The 19646-nt window shown below is 41.7% G+C and overlaps 1 protein-coding gene across 3 annotated transcripts in view; it reads right to left on the bottom strand.

The window, feature by feature from the left end:
- Window positions 1–2852: 2852 nt before the first annotated feature.
- EIPR1 (EARP complex and GARP complex interacting protein 1) overlaps window positions 2853–19646 on the bottom strand; it is an 83419-nt gene continuing 66625 nt past the window's right edge. For all 3 annotated transcript variants that reach the window (XM_070732939.1, XM_070732937.1, XM_070732938.1), the window contains 3 exons: window positions 18354–18521; window positions 16056–16223; window positions 2853–3117 (listed from right to left, as the gene is read on the bottom strand). In XM_070732939.1, coding sequence (XP_070589040.1) covers window positions 2943–3117; window positions 16056–16223; window positions 18354–18521 — 511 coding nt within the window. In that variant the 3' untranslated portion in view covers window positions 2853–2942. The remainder of the gene's footprint in view (window positions 3118–16055; window positions 16224–18353; window positions 18522–19646) is intronic.

Here is a 19646-nt window from a genome sequence, read left to right on the forward strand (position 1 = left end):
TGAATTATGACCACTGGAGAGAAAGCAGATCATTATCTACTTCTTACACCTAACCTTTCAGGACATGACCCATAATTTGCATCTCCATGAAGCTTAGGGCAACCCTGGAATGGTCTGTTCACAATGTTCCCCAAAATAGAGAGAACGGAACAAAATCTGAATCAGATTTTTATTCAATATCTTTCCAGTTAACATTTTTTGCAGTTCTCTGGAGATATGCCAACTCTCAGTTTCTCCTATCTCCTCGAACCTGGTAAAAGTTCTTTGGAGTTGAGCACTTAAGATATTGTATTCGGCTCCTGTAGCAGACAATCACTAAGGACACATTAATATCTGAAATAAATGCCGTAGTTCTTTACCGTTTGCCTTTTTCCTCTGTCCTCATCTCCATTCCCTTCCTCTGCTACTTTATATTAAGTTACATTCCTGGAGTCAATAGAACCTGAGCTTTGCAAATTTCAGGTACTACAAACCATCCTTCACCTGGTATCTTCAAATGGCAGCAACCGTTCTTCATCCTTGCCATAATATATTTAGAGCAGCAACTCCAACCATTTGGGCACCAGGCAGTGGTTACATGGAGAGGTTTTTCCACAGACGGAAAAGGGGGGAGGCTTGATTTCGCATGCTGCCTGCATCCTGTGGATGGGGCTTTACTTGTTTGCATGGCCCAGTTCCTGGCATGCTGCAGCCCGGTGCCGATCCACAGATCTAGGGGCGGCGAACCCTGATATAGAGAATATCCCTCTATGGTATATTCTCTATAGAAAAATGTATACAGTGGTAACTCTACTTATGAACTTAATTCATTCCATAACCAGGTTCTTAAGTAGAAAAGTTTGTAAGAAGAAGCAATTTTCCCATAGGAATCAATGTAAAAGCAAATAATGTGTGCGATTGGGGAAGCCACAGGGTGGAGGCCGTTTCCTCCCAGGAGATTCTTGGAGAGGCCCCATGGAGGCTTCTCCCTGCCTTTTCCGGTCCTGTTTCCTCCTATGAGATTCCTAGAACGGCCCCATGGAGGCTTCTCCCCGCCTTTTCTGGCCCTATTTCCTCCCAGGCAATTCCAAAAGGCCCCACAAAGGATTCCCCCCGCCTTTTTCCGGCCCTGTTTCCTCCCAGGAGATTCCTCGAGAGGCCCCACAGAGGCTTCTCCCTGCCTTTTCCAGTTAGTTTCGGAGGCTCAGGTTTTTAAGTGGAAAATGGATCTTGTGAAGAGGCAAAAAAATCTTGAACACCCAGTTCTTATCTAGAAAAGTTCATAAGTAGGGGCGTTGTAGGTAGAGGTACCACTGTATTTGTGTTGAAGATAGAATACAGTGATCCCCCGAGTTTCGCGATCTCGATCTTTGCGAAATGCTATATCGCGATTTTTTCACCCGATAACGTCACTCCCTTCCTTTCTCATCTTTCTTTCTCTCTCTCTTTCTCTATCTTGCTTCTTCCTCTCTCACACTCTCTTCCTCCCTCTCTCATCTCTTTCTTTCCTTCTCTCTCTTTCTCTATCTCTCCCCCTCTTGCTCTCGAGCGGCGGGCGGCACCCAGGGAAGGTTCCTTCGGCCGCCCAGCAGCTGATCTGCTCGGCAGCGCAGTAGCAGCGAGGAGCCGAAGATGGGGTTTCCCCTTTGCGTGGGCAACGGGGAAACCCCATCTTCGGCTCCTCGCTGCTACTGCGCTGCCGAGCAGATCAGCTGCTGGGCGGCCGAAGGAACCTTCCCTGGGTTTTCAACTCCCAGAGCGGCGGACAAGCGGCGGCCGGACAAGCAGCGGAAAAGCGGCGGGCGGACAAGAAAAGCGGCGGCCGGACAAGCGGAAAAGCGGCGGACAAGCGGCGGCCGGACAAGCGGTGGAAAAGCGGCGGGCAGAGAAGCGGAAAAGCGGCGGACAAGCTGAAAAGCGCCGGACAAGCGGACAAGCGGCGGACAAGCTGAAAAGCGGCGGACAAGCGGGCAGGCAGGCGGCTCCTCAGCTGCTGGGTCTTCCCAGGTGCGGAAGTAAAAACACCATCTGCGCATGCGCAGCCATGGAAAAAGGGGCGCGCATGCACAGATGGTGTTTTTACTTCCGCACCACTACATCCCGAAAAATCGATTATTGCGAGGGGTCTTGGAACGGAACCCTCGCGATAATCGGGGGATCACTGTACTTATTTATTGTATTTGGACAATTTAGGTAGTTGCCCATTTTACATGCATAACCATGTGCCTGAATTATTTAGTGACAAGCTACAAGAACATTTGATGAAGCCAGAATGGTGTAAGAGCAAACTGGTAATAGAATTTCATTTCTCTCTCCCTAGATTTGAAATACATGGATTATTTCGGTACATGAAACTGATGTTTCCCGTCTCCTCCTCCTCCTTAACGCAGTCATCTCTAATGAACTCCCATCCCACAAGGCTCTCCAGAGGATGGAGGGAATCTACAGAACCCTGTGAACAACTGGAAGAGCAATAGAGCAAGGAAATTGCTAGACTAGGGAACCTCATGCAAGAGGCACAAAATCCTTCCTCGCTTCAGGCAATTAACTCTCTCCATCCCAACATGTTTTATAGATCCTCTCAGACCTCTGGAGAGACCCAGGAGGAGGAAGAGGGAAGCAGAGAGGCAAGGAAATCTCTGTTCTTCCGTAAGCTTGAACAGCATCAGGCTTCATCCTAAAACTGAACTCACTGCTACAGCACAATACATATCATACAAGAAAATTGAATGATAATAATAAGAGTATCTTCTGTAATCTGTGTGACATCTTTGCTGTTTAACAAAAGGGTCTCTTTTTTGGGGGGGGGGGTTTAATTTTTATACCAGATCTTTAATTGCCAAATATTTACACCAAGAAGAAAAGGGCCAATGTTCCATCTATGACATTTATTTGAGGAACAGAGTATTTCCAATTATCAGCCAACATTGAGATAATGAAGCTCAAAAAAAAAGTGAATAGATTTATAACAGTATGTGGTATTTAAGAGCTCTGGGGACTCTGTTAATAACAAGCCGTCCATCATAGCTTAACGAGGCAAATAGCCATGGGTCGGCTGAGGACCATTCCACAGCATAGACGCTGTCTTCATGTTCTTCGTAGGTAGCTATTATGCTATCCTGAAGTGGCTCTTTAATCCTAAAATTCAAAAGAGAAAAAAGGGCAGGGAAGAGAAAAGCAAATGATTGAAGCAATTCTGATGTATCAGGTGCTAGAAAATGTCATCGTCCTTCTCATATGTGCTGTTAAAATGTGGTGGACAACAGAAAGGAAGAATTATCCCAAAAAAATGAGATACAAACAAGCAAATGAAATATTTTAAAATGTCCCTGCCACGCCTAGATCCTTTAGTTATATTTAACAGCCTGTGTTAGTGAAGATTTGGGGGAGAAGATCCATTCACAAGCTTTCTCCAATCCAGTCTATTACATCAGAGAAAGTATGCATTAAAATTACCAGTCCAAGAGCATATTGCAAACTGAAGTCCATAACTGAACTCCTTCATGGCAGCTTCAGATGCTTAGCACTGAAAACTATCAGTAAAATTATCAAAACATATTAGCCATGCTATAAATTAAAAAGTGAGACATGACTGTAAGTATGAGAAAAGAAGTGTGATTGGGGTTGGGGGTGCGGTGTTCCTGAAAACTGTATGTATTTTACTTATTAAATTTATATGCCATCCATCCCCCCCATAATGTGACTCTGGGCAGCTTGCAAACCACAAAAAAGATAAATAGAAAAACAAAATTTTAAAAACCAAAAATACAAACGGGACAGGGGTGAGATTTTCTTACCCTGTCAGCCACCTCAAGGAGTGAGCACCCACCTTGAGATCCCAAGCTAACAGCTAAATCCAAATTTTAACGTGCTTCTGGGAGGCCAAAAGGATAGGAGCAATTCTCACCTCTAGTGATGGAATGTTCCAGAGCAGGAATCTCCAACCTTGGCAATTTTAAGGCTGGAGGACGTCAACTCCCAGAGCAAAGCTGGCTGGGGAATTCTGCGAGTTGAACTCTGCCAGGCTTAAAGTTGCCCAGGTTGAAGATTCCTGTTCCAGGGGATAGAGGCCACAGCAGAAAAGGCTCTTCTCCTTGACCCCACCTGTCGGTATTTTTTGACAGAGTCCATAGCAGACCCTTGGACCAGATGGGGAAGACTAATCCCACTGAAGTGACATGGCTGCTGAGATATCCTGACCCGTGCCATAAAGTACAGTATTTTAAGGTAATGACCAAAACATCTGAATTGGATCTCAAAGCAAATAAAATCTATTTTGTTTTCCCATGCTCTCCCCCACCCCCAAATTTCCTTTTAAAACAGATAAATGGGGCTTGTAGGAAAACTGGCGATGTCCCCACCACTTCTGGAAAAAAAATGTTCGGTGTACACATGTCATTGTCAGAGGACACTAATATCCTTTATTTAATTAGGTTAAGTTAATGAGGGTTTAATAAACAAGCACGGACTGTTTATTAATTACCTTTTCTTCGTGCCAGGGTTTGCAAGGGGGGAGGGTTGTTTTAATGTTCCATCCAAGATTAGTCATGGGAGATGTGTGCAGCTAAAGAGTGATAAGAGAATCTACTTTTTCTTCCTTTTGGTACTTTTAATTGTCTCAAGTTATTTTGTCTTCGGCTGAATTATCATTTGGGGATTAAGGTTAACTGGCAACATACAGTGGACATATACTGCCCACTGCTTCTAAAATGCATGGGCCATGCAAAACTGTATTTTAGGAAGATAGAGTACTTTCACTGCAAAATGCTGAGCAAATTTCAAAGCCTCAGTGACAGAGCTTCTTTGTGCTTTTCTAATTTTTATTTATTTATTAATTTTTAACAAATTTATATACACACAACATAAAACAGTGCATAGTGAAATGTGCCCACCACCCAGACACACACACATTCCCCACCCCCAAATCGGGGGTGTTTCTTGTATAATCCACTTGACCCAAGAGCAATACAGTGTTCCCTCGATTTTCGCGGGTTCGAACTTCGCAAATAGCCTATACCACGGTTTTTCAAAAAATATTAATTAAAAAATACTTCACGGGTTTTTTTCTATACCACGTTTTTCCCCGCCTGATGACATCATACGTCATCGCTAAACTAATAATTTTTGCAAATAAATAACAAAAAGATTAATTATTGTTAATAAATAATTATGTTTATAAATATCAGGATCACTAAGTGACTTATTCATTGGTGAGTACCAGTAATAATGGTGAGTAAATGGTTGTTAAGGGAATGGGAAATGGTAGTTTAGGGGTTTAAAGTGTTAAGGGATGGTTTGTGATACTGTCCATAGCCCAAAATGGTGTATTTACTTTCGCATCTCTACTTCGCGGAAATTCAACTTTCGCGGGCGGTCTCAGAACGCATCCCCCGCGAAAATCGAGGGAATACTGTATATCTATTTACATATTATAGAGTGATTCCAATTTATTTCTTATAGCTTGGTCTCGGATTCTGCTCATCATATATCGTCTTACCTTGTCCCACCGTCCCATCAGTTGTCCCAATTCAGTTTCATTATCCGAATTTATCCTTTTATCCATAATTTCAAATTGAATATGGTCCAACATGTACCTATACCAATTTTGCATTGTCCATTTTGTCGCATCCTTCCAACCCAAAACTATTACTGCCTGAGCGCTTTCTATTGCTGCTTTTTTTATTTCTCTAAATTCTCCCATTGCATTTCTTTTAACTAGTACTGTACTGCTATTTCCTTAGTGATTGTCCATTGTATATTTAGCATTCTATTGATATCCTCTTTCACTTTTTGCCAAAATTCCTGCACTATCGGGCATTCCCAAAACATATGCATAAACACTCCTTTATCTTGATACCCATGCCAATGTTGTTGTTGTTCTTTGTGCTTTTCAAAGTTAACTCTATTGCTAAAATTGTTATTTACTATGCGTGCCGGTAGTACTAGTTCAAATTGTTTAGAGGAACATTTACTTGTGGTGGCTTTCATTCATCTCTCCTCAAAATCCCCTTTATGAGTAACATGCATTATTCAGTGGGGTTACTATTTCACTTTATCTGCTTAGGTGTGCAATTAAATGTTTAGCTGTCAAGAAAAGGAGATAAGGATATTTTACAGGGTACACAGAAGTTTCTTCAGGACAAAAAAAAAGTGTCTTCCTACATATACATACAAGCCATCTCCCTAATGTAACTGGCACTGTTTTTATTCATAATTTAAGATGTTGCCTTCCTAGAGAATTATTATTAATATTGTAGGAAGGGTAGAAATCGTTATCTTGAAAATAATTTCCAATCCCCCAAATGGGTGGAATGATCAAAACTATGTAATTTAAGGCCTATGACAACCAACTGCTTCTATTTATTTATTTATTTATTTATTTATTCATTCATTCATTCATTCATTCATTCATTCATTCATTCATTCATTCATTCAACTTTTATGCTGCCCTTCTCCTTAGACTCAGGGCGGCTTACAACATGTTAGCAATAGCACTTTTTTTAACAGAGCTAGGCTATTGCCACCACAATCCGGGTCCTCATTTTACCCACCTCGGAAGGATGGAAGGCTGAGTCAACCTTGAGCCGGTGATGAGATTTGAACCGCTGACTTTCAGATCTACAGTCAGCTTCAGTGGTCTGCAGTACAGCACTCTACCTGCTGTGCCACCCCAGCTCTACAAAGCTTTATAAAGAGCTGTGGTGGCACAGTGGTTAGAATGCAGTATTGCGGGCTAATTCTCCCCACTGCCAGGAGTTCGATCCTGATCAACCTGATGTTGACTCAGCCTTCCATCCTTCCAAGGTGGGTAAAATGAGGACCCTAATTATTTGGGGGCAATAAGTTGACTTAGTAAACCACTTAGAGAGGGCTGTAAAGCACTGTAAAGTGGTATGTAAGTCTAAATGCTAATTGCTATTTATTTACATTTTTTGTACCGACAATATGTAGGATTCACTATCTTTGACTTAAAACATCAGCCAAAAAGTGTTGATTCTGACACACAGTTTCAGAAGAGGAATGTGAAGCACCATGCACTTCTGAAAATTGAAAATCCTTTTTTTTTAATATATAATTTTTATTGATTTTTTAATAATTTTACAAAAAGCAAAAACATAAAACATAATAGTGTACCGTCACCAAACAAGAAAATAAAAACTCCCTTCACCAGGGAAGATTCAATTCTGTATCCTTCATTTGCTTCATCTCTGGGTTATATTATTCATTCTTTATAAAGTGATTGAATTTTATTTCTTACATTTGCATCGCTTGCTGGTATTGTTAATATATAATTTTTAACCTTCTCCCACCGCCTCATTGTTGCTTCTAATTTCTCTTCATTATAGTTATGTAATCTAATTTCCATAATTTCATAGTAAATGTGGTCCACCATGTACCTGCACCAATTTTTTATCGTTCATTTATTATCATCTTTCCACCCAAGCACTATAGTTGCCTGGGCGCTTTCTATCGCTGCAGTTTTGATTTCTTCGTATTCTTTTACCTCACTATTTTTTATCAATAATGCTGCTTTCTTGGTTATTTTCCAGTTGCAACTGAAAATTGAAAATCCTCATGTCGTTTGCATATAGTAATGGAGTTTAGGGTTACCACAGCACCTCCAATTACCAATCATAGCAAGATTCTTCCTCCCTCCCAAATAAAATGTCTTTTATTCCACCAGAAATCACCAAACGAACCCTCAAATTGCTCTCCTTAACGCTGAACCAAAAATAAACTTTTCCAGTCAAATGGTTAACGGCAGTGTTCCTTCTAATTTTTTTTTGGGGTGGGCGGAAAAGTATAGTGTCTGAGCGGCAGTCCCTTCGGGACTGGGCGACACAAAAATAATAAATAAATAAACAAACAAACAAGCAAGCAAGCAAACAAACAAACAAACAAACAAATAACCCACCCTGTTTTGCCTCAGAGAATTTCAAAATAAAATACTGTACTGTGTGTCTATAACAGTGAGCTCATAATAGGGCAACTCTATCAATATCAAAATGTCACTTAAATAGTTGAGCTAGTTTCAAACTAGATTTTTATTTTCTTTCCCTCTTCCTTACTCCCATTCTTTTTCTTTCTCTTTTCCTTCCTCTCTTTTTTCTATCTGTTTCTCTCTCTTCCTCTCTCTCTCCTTCCCTCTCACTCTTTCCCTCTCGGCTTCTGGGCAGGTTTGGAAAACTCTGAGTTGATGATGATTTTTAAGTGAGCGATTGCTCACTGCTCAGCTTAGAGGGAACTATGGTTAACGGTGTACTAAAACGATACTCAAGATGCCAGCCTGAGGGACAAACAAAACTGTTGAAATGCACCCTGCAGATGCCCTGTCTCTGTAGCTTCAGGCAAAAAGTGACCAACATCAGCATTTTGGCAGCAAAAAGTGAAATCTTTCCAAACAAAGATTGCAAAAAAAAAAAATGTGAACAGATGAACCTTTCTTAAAGCAAGCTCATTATCATGTTTTAGCTTTTTCTGTGTTAGTGAGCTAACAATCATAACAATCCACTCAAGCAGTAGAAAAAAGGAGTACAAGCTTAATGTAGTTTTATGAGAAGCTGCTACCTATGGTGGTGCTTCATAATACTCTGAACCAATTAAGCTATATTTAGATGGCAGATGCCAAGTGGATCAATCCTCTCTATCTTTATTGAGCATCTTAATTCTACCATCCACCTCACTTAGAGAGCCAAAATCTATAAGGCATAGTTTACATATGTCTTCCAAGAAGACTTCAAAAGCCTTGTTGGAGCAGGCCAAGAAAATTCTAACACGTTGTAGGATATCCAGTTCAATCCAAATTGTTATTGGGAGACACCATTCAATTAAGAGATTCAACTGATCTGTCTTTAAACTGAACCTTCGTATCCAATTTCTGCACAGCCTTATTATTTAAATATTCCTGTTTCAGACAAGGAGCCATCAACAGACATAAGAGAACCCCAAGTGACCTATCTTGAGATCCTAGAAGGTTTTTTTGCAAACTAGTGTTTCAGAACTGGGGGATGGGAAGGAAGAGGAAGAAGAGATATGAACCACGAGTAGCACAATGGTGCAGGTTAACTCTGCCCACAGCCAGGAAGTTTTAATGCTGACCGGCACAAGGTTGACTCAGCTTTCTAAGGTCAGCAAAACGAGGACCCAGATTGTTGGAGGCAATATGCTGACTCGGCAAACTGCTCAGAGTGCTGTAAAGCACTGCAAAGCAGTATATACTGCAAATAAAAGTGCTATTGCTACTGCTATCGTATCTAACAAACATTAGTAGCCAGTACCAATATCATCCTGTTTCATGTCACGATTCTCTCTTCTGTCCATTACACTAATGACTAATTTTCAGAGAGTGACCCCAAGATATATTATCACTAGCTAAATACCCATGCTTCACTACAGAACTATGTGATCGGACTTGATAAATCGACACTTACAGCTTAAAATTTAATGAGTAGTTACGATCAGCCTCTCCGGTCCCCTTCTCTCCTTAGGTTTGCTCCATAGAATCCTCTCCTCTCCCCTTCTCTCCCCCAGCCTTGCCATACAAAAGTCTCCCCTATCCTATCTCCTTCTCTCCCTCAGCCTTGCTCCACAGAAGCCTCTCCTCTCCTCTCCCCTTTTCTCCCTCAGCCTTGCCCCATAGAAACCTCCCTGTCCTATCCCCCACTTGCTGCTATGAAGGTAAAACTGAACCTGAAACTCCTTTCCTCTGCTTGTGTTTTGCATTTGGAACAGATTTCTTTTCAGGTGGGCAGGGGGAGTAGAACTCTTTAGCATGGGAGGGCTGAGCACCTAGAAGCCAAGGGCAAATTTCAAGTGTTTAGGCCTTTAACAAATTAACAGAGTTGGAAGGAAACTTGTAGATCATCTAGTTCAACTCCCTGCTCAAGCAGGAGACCCTACACTGTTTCTGACAAATGGCAGTCCAATCTCTTCCTAAAAGTCTCAAGTGATGAAGTTCTCACAATTTCCAAAGGCAAGCCATTCCATTGATTGATTGTTCTCACTGTCAGAAAGGCTTTACAGTTCTGGAGATTTTCTGATGACGGTGTGTTTTCACTTTTATATAAATAGATAGCCATCTTCTCCACAGCAGAACATCAGAGGTACTGAAGAGCGTCATAGGCACGGTACGTCTCACTGCTTCATAACAACCTGTTGTCTCTGCTGTGAAGAATATCTCTCTTCTCAAAATTTTGGTCGACAATGAGAAGAACCACTTCTATAATCGTGGGGGAATTGAAATGACCCCAATGGTCTCAGAAGGCTTCCTATTGGCATTAACCACCAATTGGAAGTCCTTGTGGCCCCTAGGAACAGAATCAACAGTAGCCTTAAGTTCTAGAATATATTTGTTGTGTTCACGCAGAAACATCTGCAGTTGGCTAACCAATTATGGATTAACGCCTGAATAGATTTCACAACGGATGTCCCTCTCATTATCGTCATCACCAACAAAGTATATCTGGAGAAATGAAGGCTGCTGCTGAGGCCCCACCATGATACTTCCTATCCTGTAGTAGACCTGCCCCTGCACTTTGAATGTGGGCATAAAATTTCCCTCCTTCACGTCCCTGACTCCAAAAGATATTATTTGGAAGCATCCATTGTACTTCTGGACAGCAGAAAGAAAGTGCTTTGCCATTGGATGCTGGTGGGTGAGAAGGCTGTGTAAGGGTGCAGGGGAGGGCTGAAGGGGAGGAAGGTGGACTTCACTGCCACTGCAGCACATCCTGGGAGTCTCATTCTGCCACTTTAGAACATGGCAACAGGCACAGGTAAGCTGGGTCTGAGATCAATAACCTCATCCCTGGAGTAATCAATCTGAGATACATATTTAAAACCAGACAAATACTTATTAGTCCAAGGCATTGATCTCATTTGTAACGGATTAATGTAGGGGTTATTAGATGTATACTTTTTTTACAGCCTGTCTCCTGACTTGGGGGTGCGTTTGAAGATATTTGTGTACATTTTCCCTTACTTGTGGCTTCCTAATTGCATCGGTGAATCTTTTCCTGTATTTTTGCCTCTTTTCCCTTTAACTGATGTTACAGTAGAAGGAACAGATTCATCTAACTGAGGAGGAAAATAAGGAAAAAAATTCTGCCTCTGCCTACCAGCATCCATAGGTGTTCATATGGCTAGCATTCTGTCAGTATGTGAGAGAGTTGAGGGGTATTTGGAAACTCAGACAGTATTTGCTATGTGAGCAAGGAGACAGGAAGGAGCCTGGCCTTGGCTTAGCTCAACTGTTCTGTAGTAAAGGTGCTTGCTGCTGTGAAAGCAAAAGTGAAACTGAAACTCCTTTGATTGTGTTTTGCATTTGGATCAGATTTTTTTTCAGGTGGGGAGGAGTAGTAGAACTCCTTAGCATCAGAGCATGTTAATAATAATAATAATAATAATAATAATAATAATAATAATAATAATAATAATAATAATAATAATAATAATAATATAGGAAATACTAATGCTCCAATGGTCACTTTGAAAAACCCTTTCTTAGTGAGCACCTAGAAGGCAAGAGGAACATATGTGGCAAATTTCAAGTTTGTAGGCTTTACAGTTTTGGAGATTTTGTGATTAATGCTTGAGTGGTTTTCGCTTTTATACCGTGTTTCCCCGATAGTAAGGCAGTGTCTTACTATCTTTTTACCCCCAAAAGCCCCACTGTGTCTTACTTTGGGGGTATGTCTTACATTGTCCCGGGCACCGGGGCCGGCTCGTCTTCGGGCGCGGGGAGCTGCCGGAAAGGAGGCGGGCGCCGACCTCGACGTTCGGCGGGTTGCGGGGAGCATCCCCTCGCCGCTCCCGGCAATGTTTCTCGGCAGGGGAGGCCAACTCCGCGGCGACACGGACGCTCGGCTGGCTGGCTAAAGGCAGGTCAAGGGGTGGATGGGCAGTCAAAAAGGGTGAGCGGCCGCCGCTGTGCCCTCCTTCGCCCGCCTCCTTTCCGGCAGCTCCCTGCGCGCCCCTCGCCTTCGCTCGCCGCGGCGCCACCGCCTCTTCCCCTGCCGAGGCTCAGCTGCAAGCGGCTCCGAGGCGAGCGGAAAGGAGGCGGGCGAAGGAGGGCGCAGCTCCGGCCGCTCGCCTTGGAGCCGAGCGGCCTCGCTGGCCGCTTGCAGCTGAGCCTCGGCAGGGGAAGAGGCGGTGGCGCCGCGGCGAGCGAAGGCGAGGGGCACGCAGGGAGCTGCCGGAAAGGAGGCTGGTGAAGGAGGGCGCAGCTCCGGCCGCTCGCCTCGGAGCCGCTCGGCCTCGCTGGCCGCTTGCAGCTGAGCCTTGGCAGGGGAAGCGGCCAGCGAGGCCGATCGGCTCCGAGGCGAGCGGCCGGAGCTGCGCCCTCCTTCACCAGCCTCCTTTCCGGCAGCTCCCTGCGCGCCCCTTGCCTTCGCTCGCCGCGGCGCCACCGCCTCTTCCCCTGCCGAGGCTCAGCTGCAAGCGGCCAGCGAGGCCGCTCGGCTCCGAGGCGAGCGGAAAGGAGGCGGGCGAAGGAGGGCGCAGCTCCGGCCGCTCGCCTCGGAGCCGATCGGCCTCGCTGGCCGCTTGCAGCTGAGCCTCGGCAGGGGAAGAGGCGGTGGCGCCGCGGCGAGCGAAGGCGAGGGGCGCGCGGGGAGCTTGGAAGCAATGTCATCGCCCCCCCCCCCCGCAATACCGTTTATACCGTGTTTCCCCGAAAGTAAGACATATGTCTTACTTTCGGGGTATGGCTTATATAAGCCGACCCCCCTGAAACCCCCCATATGTCTTACAATCGGGGGGGTCTTACTATCGGGGAAACACGGTATATATATAGATAAGCAGTAGGGGGGGAATCTTCTCTTTCTCCTTATTGTGACTAAAAGTTTACATCTCCTATCATCACTTTATCATTCTCATATGGAGATTGCTCTCATCCCTTAATCAACTGCTTGTGCAACAAATTAGCAGTTAAGCAGACAGCAAATAAAGCTGCTGTGCATTTTCAGAAATTAGGACAAGGACACCCGCAATAAGTGCACAGAGAAACACCTTCTTTTATATCTCAAATTTCCAGATAAACAAATCCAAGTAATATTAAACAGCTTAGATTTAGTGGGCACAATAGAAATTTAGTGGGATCAAGCGGATTAATGAAACAAATCTGTCTCCAGAGACAAATGCTAGAGAAAAGATAATAAAGGTGCTGTCATTTATCTAGAATATTTGTGATTTGCCTTAATTCATGTTTTGATTTTATTTTTCTTTAAACAGCTCCAGGAAAGCGTTGATCCAGTTACGGAGCAGCAGTGAAAATAAAATTGGGAATTCCGGTGTGATTATCCCTAGGATAATCTGTATTTTTGAAAATAACAATGTAAAGAAGGCGAATCAGTTCAACAGTTTTAATTCAGTTCCACTATATTCTTAGCTCCTCCTTGTTGAATGCTCATGCCAATTCGGACCCAATGACTGGCTGGATTCACACAATATATGCAGCATCTTTTTCATTAGCTTTCGTTAATGCAATCCATAACCATATTTTTAAACCAGAATGGCTAGGTTTGGCATGTTGAAAAATCAAGTATGTTACATCATGGCTTAGAACTAGCATATGGGGGGGGGGATTTCCCCCTTTCAATTTCCAATACTTATTTAGAATGTGCCACACTTTTAAAAACTATGAAAACAAAAGACTAGTGTCTGGAATTCATTTTGATCTTAATTTGTTATGTATTTAACGTGTAATCACATATCAATCTCTTTATTTCTTTATTTTAATTTTACTTTAAAAAAAAAAAATCCAATGTTTATAAGAAACGCAAAATGATGATCAGACCTAATCCTTGTCCCACAAACACCACCCTGTTAGGCTAAGAGACAGTGACTGGCCTAAGGTCACCCAGCTGGCTTTCATATTTAAGGTAGGATTAGAATTTACCATCTATTTATTTCTAGCCTGGTACCTAAACCCTGCTGGTTTTCTTTAAGATGTTAGAATGTTTCCTCCTGGTCCCTTCTATTACCTACTCCTCAAATTTAGAAATCGTATTCAGCTCTGGATTATTCAGTGAGCTCTGCTTATTCCAGCTCTTTCTACAAGGACAACTGTAAAGTTTTTATTTAAGTGAGAATTTTAGGCTACTGAAGTCTTATGTAGGCTGATTATGATCTATAGCAGGGATGTCAAACTTGATTTCATTGAGGGCCACATCAGATTTGTTTGACCTCGGGGGAACGTGGCGGGGGGCATGACCAGAGAGAGTGTGGCCATCTTGATGTCACATGTGTGGGGGCACTTGTGGTGGCCTGAGTGCTCTGCCAATGAAAATGGGTTTCTGAGCTGTTTCCAGCTGCGACAGCCTCGTGCAACACTGTGTCAGTGAAAATGGAGCTCTAGAGGGCCGTGCACATCCCTTGTGAGCTCCATTTTCAGCTGCAATGGCTTCCTGCAACCCTTCCAAGGCACTCCCAAGCTCCATTTTTGCTGGCAGAGGCGGTACTTTGCTGTTTCCAGGGCAACACCGTGGGGCAGATTTAAGCTCCCCGCAGACTGGATCCAGCCCAAGGGCCTTGAGTTTGACACCCTGATGTGTAGGGTGGAAAGTTGTTGTCACTCTTCAACCAATCAAAGAAAATGGCTAGAAGTTGGTTCTTGATAGATCTTTGATTTTTTATTCTTTCTGTGTGGATGGGCAAGACAGAAATTTGTCTGGCTACTCATCTTCTGACTTTAGAGGATGATTATTATATGATAGCGTCTTCTGAAGTGTTTGGCCTTAAAAAAACTTTGGGGAAGTTTCCTGAACTTTCACTATCATTATTTTTCTGCATCCTGAAAGATTCTATATTTAAGAATCAGGACACCCAGATATATTCATTTATTATTGTGGTTGCTACTTTTCTTCTGTTATATGATATTTAGAGAAATCTGAAATGAAATGAATTGCGTTCTCTGTACCTGACACACATAGATGCAGAGATGTTATTTGGGGATGCATATCCAATTCTCTTACTGACAAAATATGATGTGAATGAATACAAAAAGAGATTTCTTATAGTTCTCATTATATATCTCATCATTTCTTAAATGTTATATTTAGACAACAGAACTGGAATTTGTCATAGGTAATTGCAGACTGGAGTTTTCGGGGTTCTAGCCTAGCATATCTTTCAGGACATTTCATTGAATGTGTTGTCCTTTGATTTTTATGGATCTAGTGAGAATAAAATATATGAGGAAGCTTATAAGAAGTGGATAGGTATAGCGCAGAATTCAATAAGGGATGTGATTTTGCAGCCTGCTGGCCCAGCTGGAAGGAAGAAAGAGGGAAAGCAGACCTTGTGAGTGACATATGCATGCAGCTTTGCTCAAATAAATGGAGCTGCTCATGTATGTGTGCATCAGCCTGTCATTTGTGCAAATAGAGCTGCGTGTGCACTGGCCTGCCACTTGCGTGAGTTGAGCATAAGCATGTACATGCTGAACAGCCGCTTGTGCAAATGGAGCTGCACCTGTGGGTGCTAGCGCGCCTCTCACAGTCTGATTCCAAATAGGCTACTCCCGGTAGTGGCCCATGGGTTGGGAACCCCTGCTGTGGTATATGCCAGTTATTTTAAAATGCAGAAGAAATAGTCATTTGATATGGGTAGCGGAATCTAGAAATAGTAAATGACAATTTTTCAAGCAATTCTTAAATTTAAAGCTGTACAAATTTAAACGATGTGGTTCAATGTTATAAAGTAGCTACCAAAGCCAATAAGGAGACAAGCACCAGTAAATCATTCTGGGGGAAACCAACAACTTACTCCACTTGTATTATATATGAACTTGGAAGGCTTTTTTAAAAAAAAAAACAACCTTCCATGACTTTTAGATCCAAGCCCATGTGATCTTGTGGCTTCAACGTGTGTGATATAAAGACCAGTCATTAAAAATAGGAGAAGTGACAGTTCCACTCCCTTACAAAACATAAGGATTTCAAATACATTGATCTACTTACCAATAAGTTGCCTACATAAATATCCTACAATTAGTAGAGAAGATTCCCATTAACCAAGATATAATTAGAATTTATAGTCCTATTTAATGACTTTATCAAAAGCAGATAGATTCTTACTTGTCGTCTTGTTGGCGGTCTTCTTGATCACTAAATTCATCATCGTCTACCAAGTGTCCAAAAGGCTCAGAAGAAATTGATACCATGTTGGAAAGAATGACTCTGCTGTCACTGCTGCCAGTAAGTACTAATTGGTCATGGGAATGATTATAACGCACGTTCCAAACCCTAAAAAAAAAAAAAATGGTGATGATGAACATCGGTCCCTTGAGTAATTCCTATTGTATATTGCAACTAAATATGCTCGAGATATCTCAAGCTATCAAAGCTCATATTGTAAACAACAATCAATGACTGCAATAAAACAATTGTTTGCTAAGTAGCAAGTTGACTGGGTCAATCAAATCTAGAGAGTATACGGTATATAATGGGTTAGATCTAGAATACCTGAAAGTGGAATATCACATGTGTACTACCAGCGAAGCTAATGCGGTACCATCACTAAGTTTACTTCCAGGGATTTTCAGCTAATTTACAAGGCTTTTTATTTCTTTTACTCTGAGCACCCTAAGATAAAGTTTAATAAGTAATTAGCTTTAGAGCTTATATTCCAAACGAATGTAAATATAATTTAAGACTCAAAAACTCACGTAAACTCTGGCTGTCTCATCTCCACATCTCCCTAGAAATTGACTGTCTTATTCAAATACCTTAACCATTACACTACACTGGACGGTGGGATGTTTATTCATGAAGGATTCAACTTAATGCCCTGTTTTGCCCAAAATAAGACATTCCCTGATAATAAGCCCAATCGGACTTTTGAGTGCATAGCAATAAGGCCAAGTGCTTATTTCAGTGTTCAAAAAAATATAAGACAGGGTCTTATTTTCAGAGTGCATGCTACCAGGCTGAAGAAGAGAACACTCCTTTACTTTTGGCTAGGCAGCAAGTCACAAGATTATCAAATTAACTTTCCTGAAAACATGAATAAGCCCAAAGATCCAGCTACAAATTACTTTCCATATGAATTTCTAAAATTCTATTACACATAAACAACAGGATTTGCGGTCATGTAAGTTCTAAAGCTAATTTTTGAGGAGGACAATGACCTCTCATCACTACCTGAACTTCCCAAACCCTCAAAAACAGTTTAAAAACCACCTATGACATCTTCAAACCTGCCAATCTCAGTAAGGGGAAGGAATACAACTAAGTGAGCAAAATACTTGTTTTATTGTATTTTTAAATACAACACAACTGAGGCAGAAACAAGTTGAGTAAGCTCTCAACTGGAGCATGGTCTAGTTTCTTTCCATTTGAATTGTGGACCTGCTTGGATTTAAGCCTACATATGGTTTAACACCTGGTCTTCATGTAATTTCCTTTAAGGAAGAATTGTTCATATTCTTAAATTAAAATCCATTAAAATATTGTATTTCCAATGTTTGCATGAATGTGTAAGGAATATGTAACATTCTCCCTGAAGTAAAGCAAAAATGTAAATGTAAGTAATGTTTATAAATTTAGTATAAAATAAACAAAATATTTGTAAATATTTTATTAATTCAATCTAAATTATCCCCAGACCCTTACAGGAAAAAGCAAAGGAGTCCATTAAAATGGAATTAGTGTTATTAATTGTGTTTTTAAGTTTGCGTATCATGCCAATGTCTTCAGATGTTTGGCACCTGTAATAAATTATTAATCTATCAATAAGAAAAGATGTTAAAAAGTTGGATCTTGTACTAAATGACTTCAAAGTTGAGGATTGTTTTCCCACATATTTTGTTACCAAAAAGAATGGTGAAACATGAACATTATATCTCTTGGCAATACAAAAGTATTTCAATGTTAATCTTCTAAAAAGAAATAATTACAGTAAGCTGTACTATAAACAGATATTAAAAATACTTTTCCGTCTGGGCAATATTTTCCCAGTAAGCATTTGTTAGCTTTCAAATTGTTTATTTTTCTTCCACTTAACAGTCTCTGATTCTTAGAGACTGCTTGATTAGATCACTGAAGTTTTTTTGGCAAGGTTTTTCAATTTGCCATTGCCTCCATCCTAGGGGGCTAAGAGAGAGTGACTGGCCGAATGTTACCCAGGTGGCTTTGTGCCTAAGGCAGGATTAAAATTCACAGTTTCCCAGTTTCTAGCCTGATACCCTTAATCATTATACCAAACAGGCTCTTTGAAGTTTTAAAAATATATAAACTATATAAAATACAGTATTTGCTGTGCTGAAAAAAAGATGGAAGATCTATGATCCAAGACAAACCTCCCTGCAAGTTTTGGAGGACAGAACAATTTAAAAAAAGGGAATTTTAGAAAACTGCCAAATAAATGCACTTTACCAGTGGGAATGTTCTTCTAGTGTCTTCACGGCCTCGTTGACGTTTCTGGTGTCCCAGAATTTCACCTTGCAGTCATCTCCACAACTAGCCAGATAGTACTGTTTGTTGGGATTAAAATCTAGGTCCCGCACCAGCTGTCCATGAGCATTTTCTATACAATATATTTGGCTGTAGGAGAAAGAAAGAAAAAGAAGATTCATCAAGAATAAATACATCTATAATGAATGCTAGGTAGGATGCTGATAAAAAGGGGGAGCATGTTTGCACTGCAAATTTATCTATGTCCATTTAAGGAATGATAATTAAGGAATGATTTGTTGCATCTGTTCCGGTGGCAAGAACTTATCGCCACTGCTTCACTCCTTTAAAACTACCGTCTGAACTGAATGTCTGGAAAAGGACCATTTATTATGAGCAAACAATTTGGAACCCCCCATTACATGAATGCAGAGCTTCTGACACCTAGATACACGCCACCGTATCCATCACTTTACTCTGCACTGGTAGAGGGCAGCAGGTAGGGGAAAAATAGCTATTCATTAGTTTCTCGTCTTTAGCATCCCCAAGAACCTGTATCCATGCCAAAGTCCATCCTCCATGTAGGAAAATGGGGGAGAAGGAACTAATGAGTCAACCGAGATCGCCATATGTGCATGTCACAGTGCCAATGATGAAATTCAGATGTGCACATCACAATAGATTTGCAGCAGGTTGGATGCTGGTTACAGAAACCTCTTGCTGGCACCGACTAAAAAAGTGAACATGCTGTTTCCTTCTCACTTTATTGCAAACTTGGTTCATTCTTCTGGCACCCAGCAACAGAAGGAACTGTCAGTTTATAAATGAGTATCTTGAAGTAGCATGGGACCAGCAACACACAAAAATCTACACGGTGCGTATGGCATAATTGGGAGGGTGGGAGGGAAATTTTAAAGCTGTTATTACAATAATTCAGTCGTGGGAAACAATATCAGCACTTGGAGCTATTTTAAAAAAAGATACAGTGATACCTTGTCTTACAAACTTAATTGGTTCCTGGATGAGGTTCTTAAGGTGAAGTTTGTAAGACGAAACAATGTTTTCCATAGGAATCAATGGAAAAGCAATTAATGCGTGCAAGCCCAAAATTCAACCCTTTTGCCAGCCGAAGCGCTCATTTTTGCGCTGCTGGGATTCCCCCGAGGCTCCCCTCCATGGGAAACCCCACCTCTGGACTTCTGTGTTTTTGCAATGCTGCAGGGGAATCCCAGCAGCGGAATCCCAGCATCACAAAAACGAGTGCTTCGCTGGCAA

Source organism: Erythrolamprus reginae, chromosome 1 (genome assembly GCF_031021105.1).
Source record: "Erythrolamprus reginae isolate rEryReg1 chromosome 1, rEryReg1.hap1, whole genome shotgun sequence".
NCBI lineage: Eukaryota > Metazoa > Chordata > Lepidosauria > Squamata > Dipsadidae > Erythrolamprus > Erythrolamprus reginae.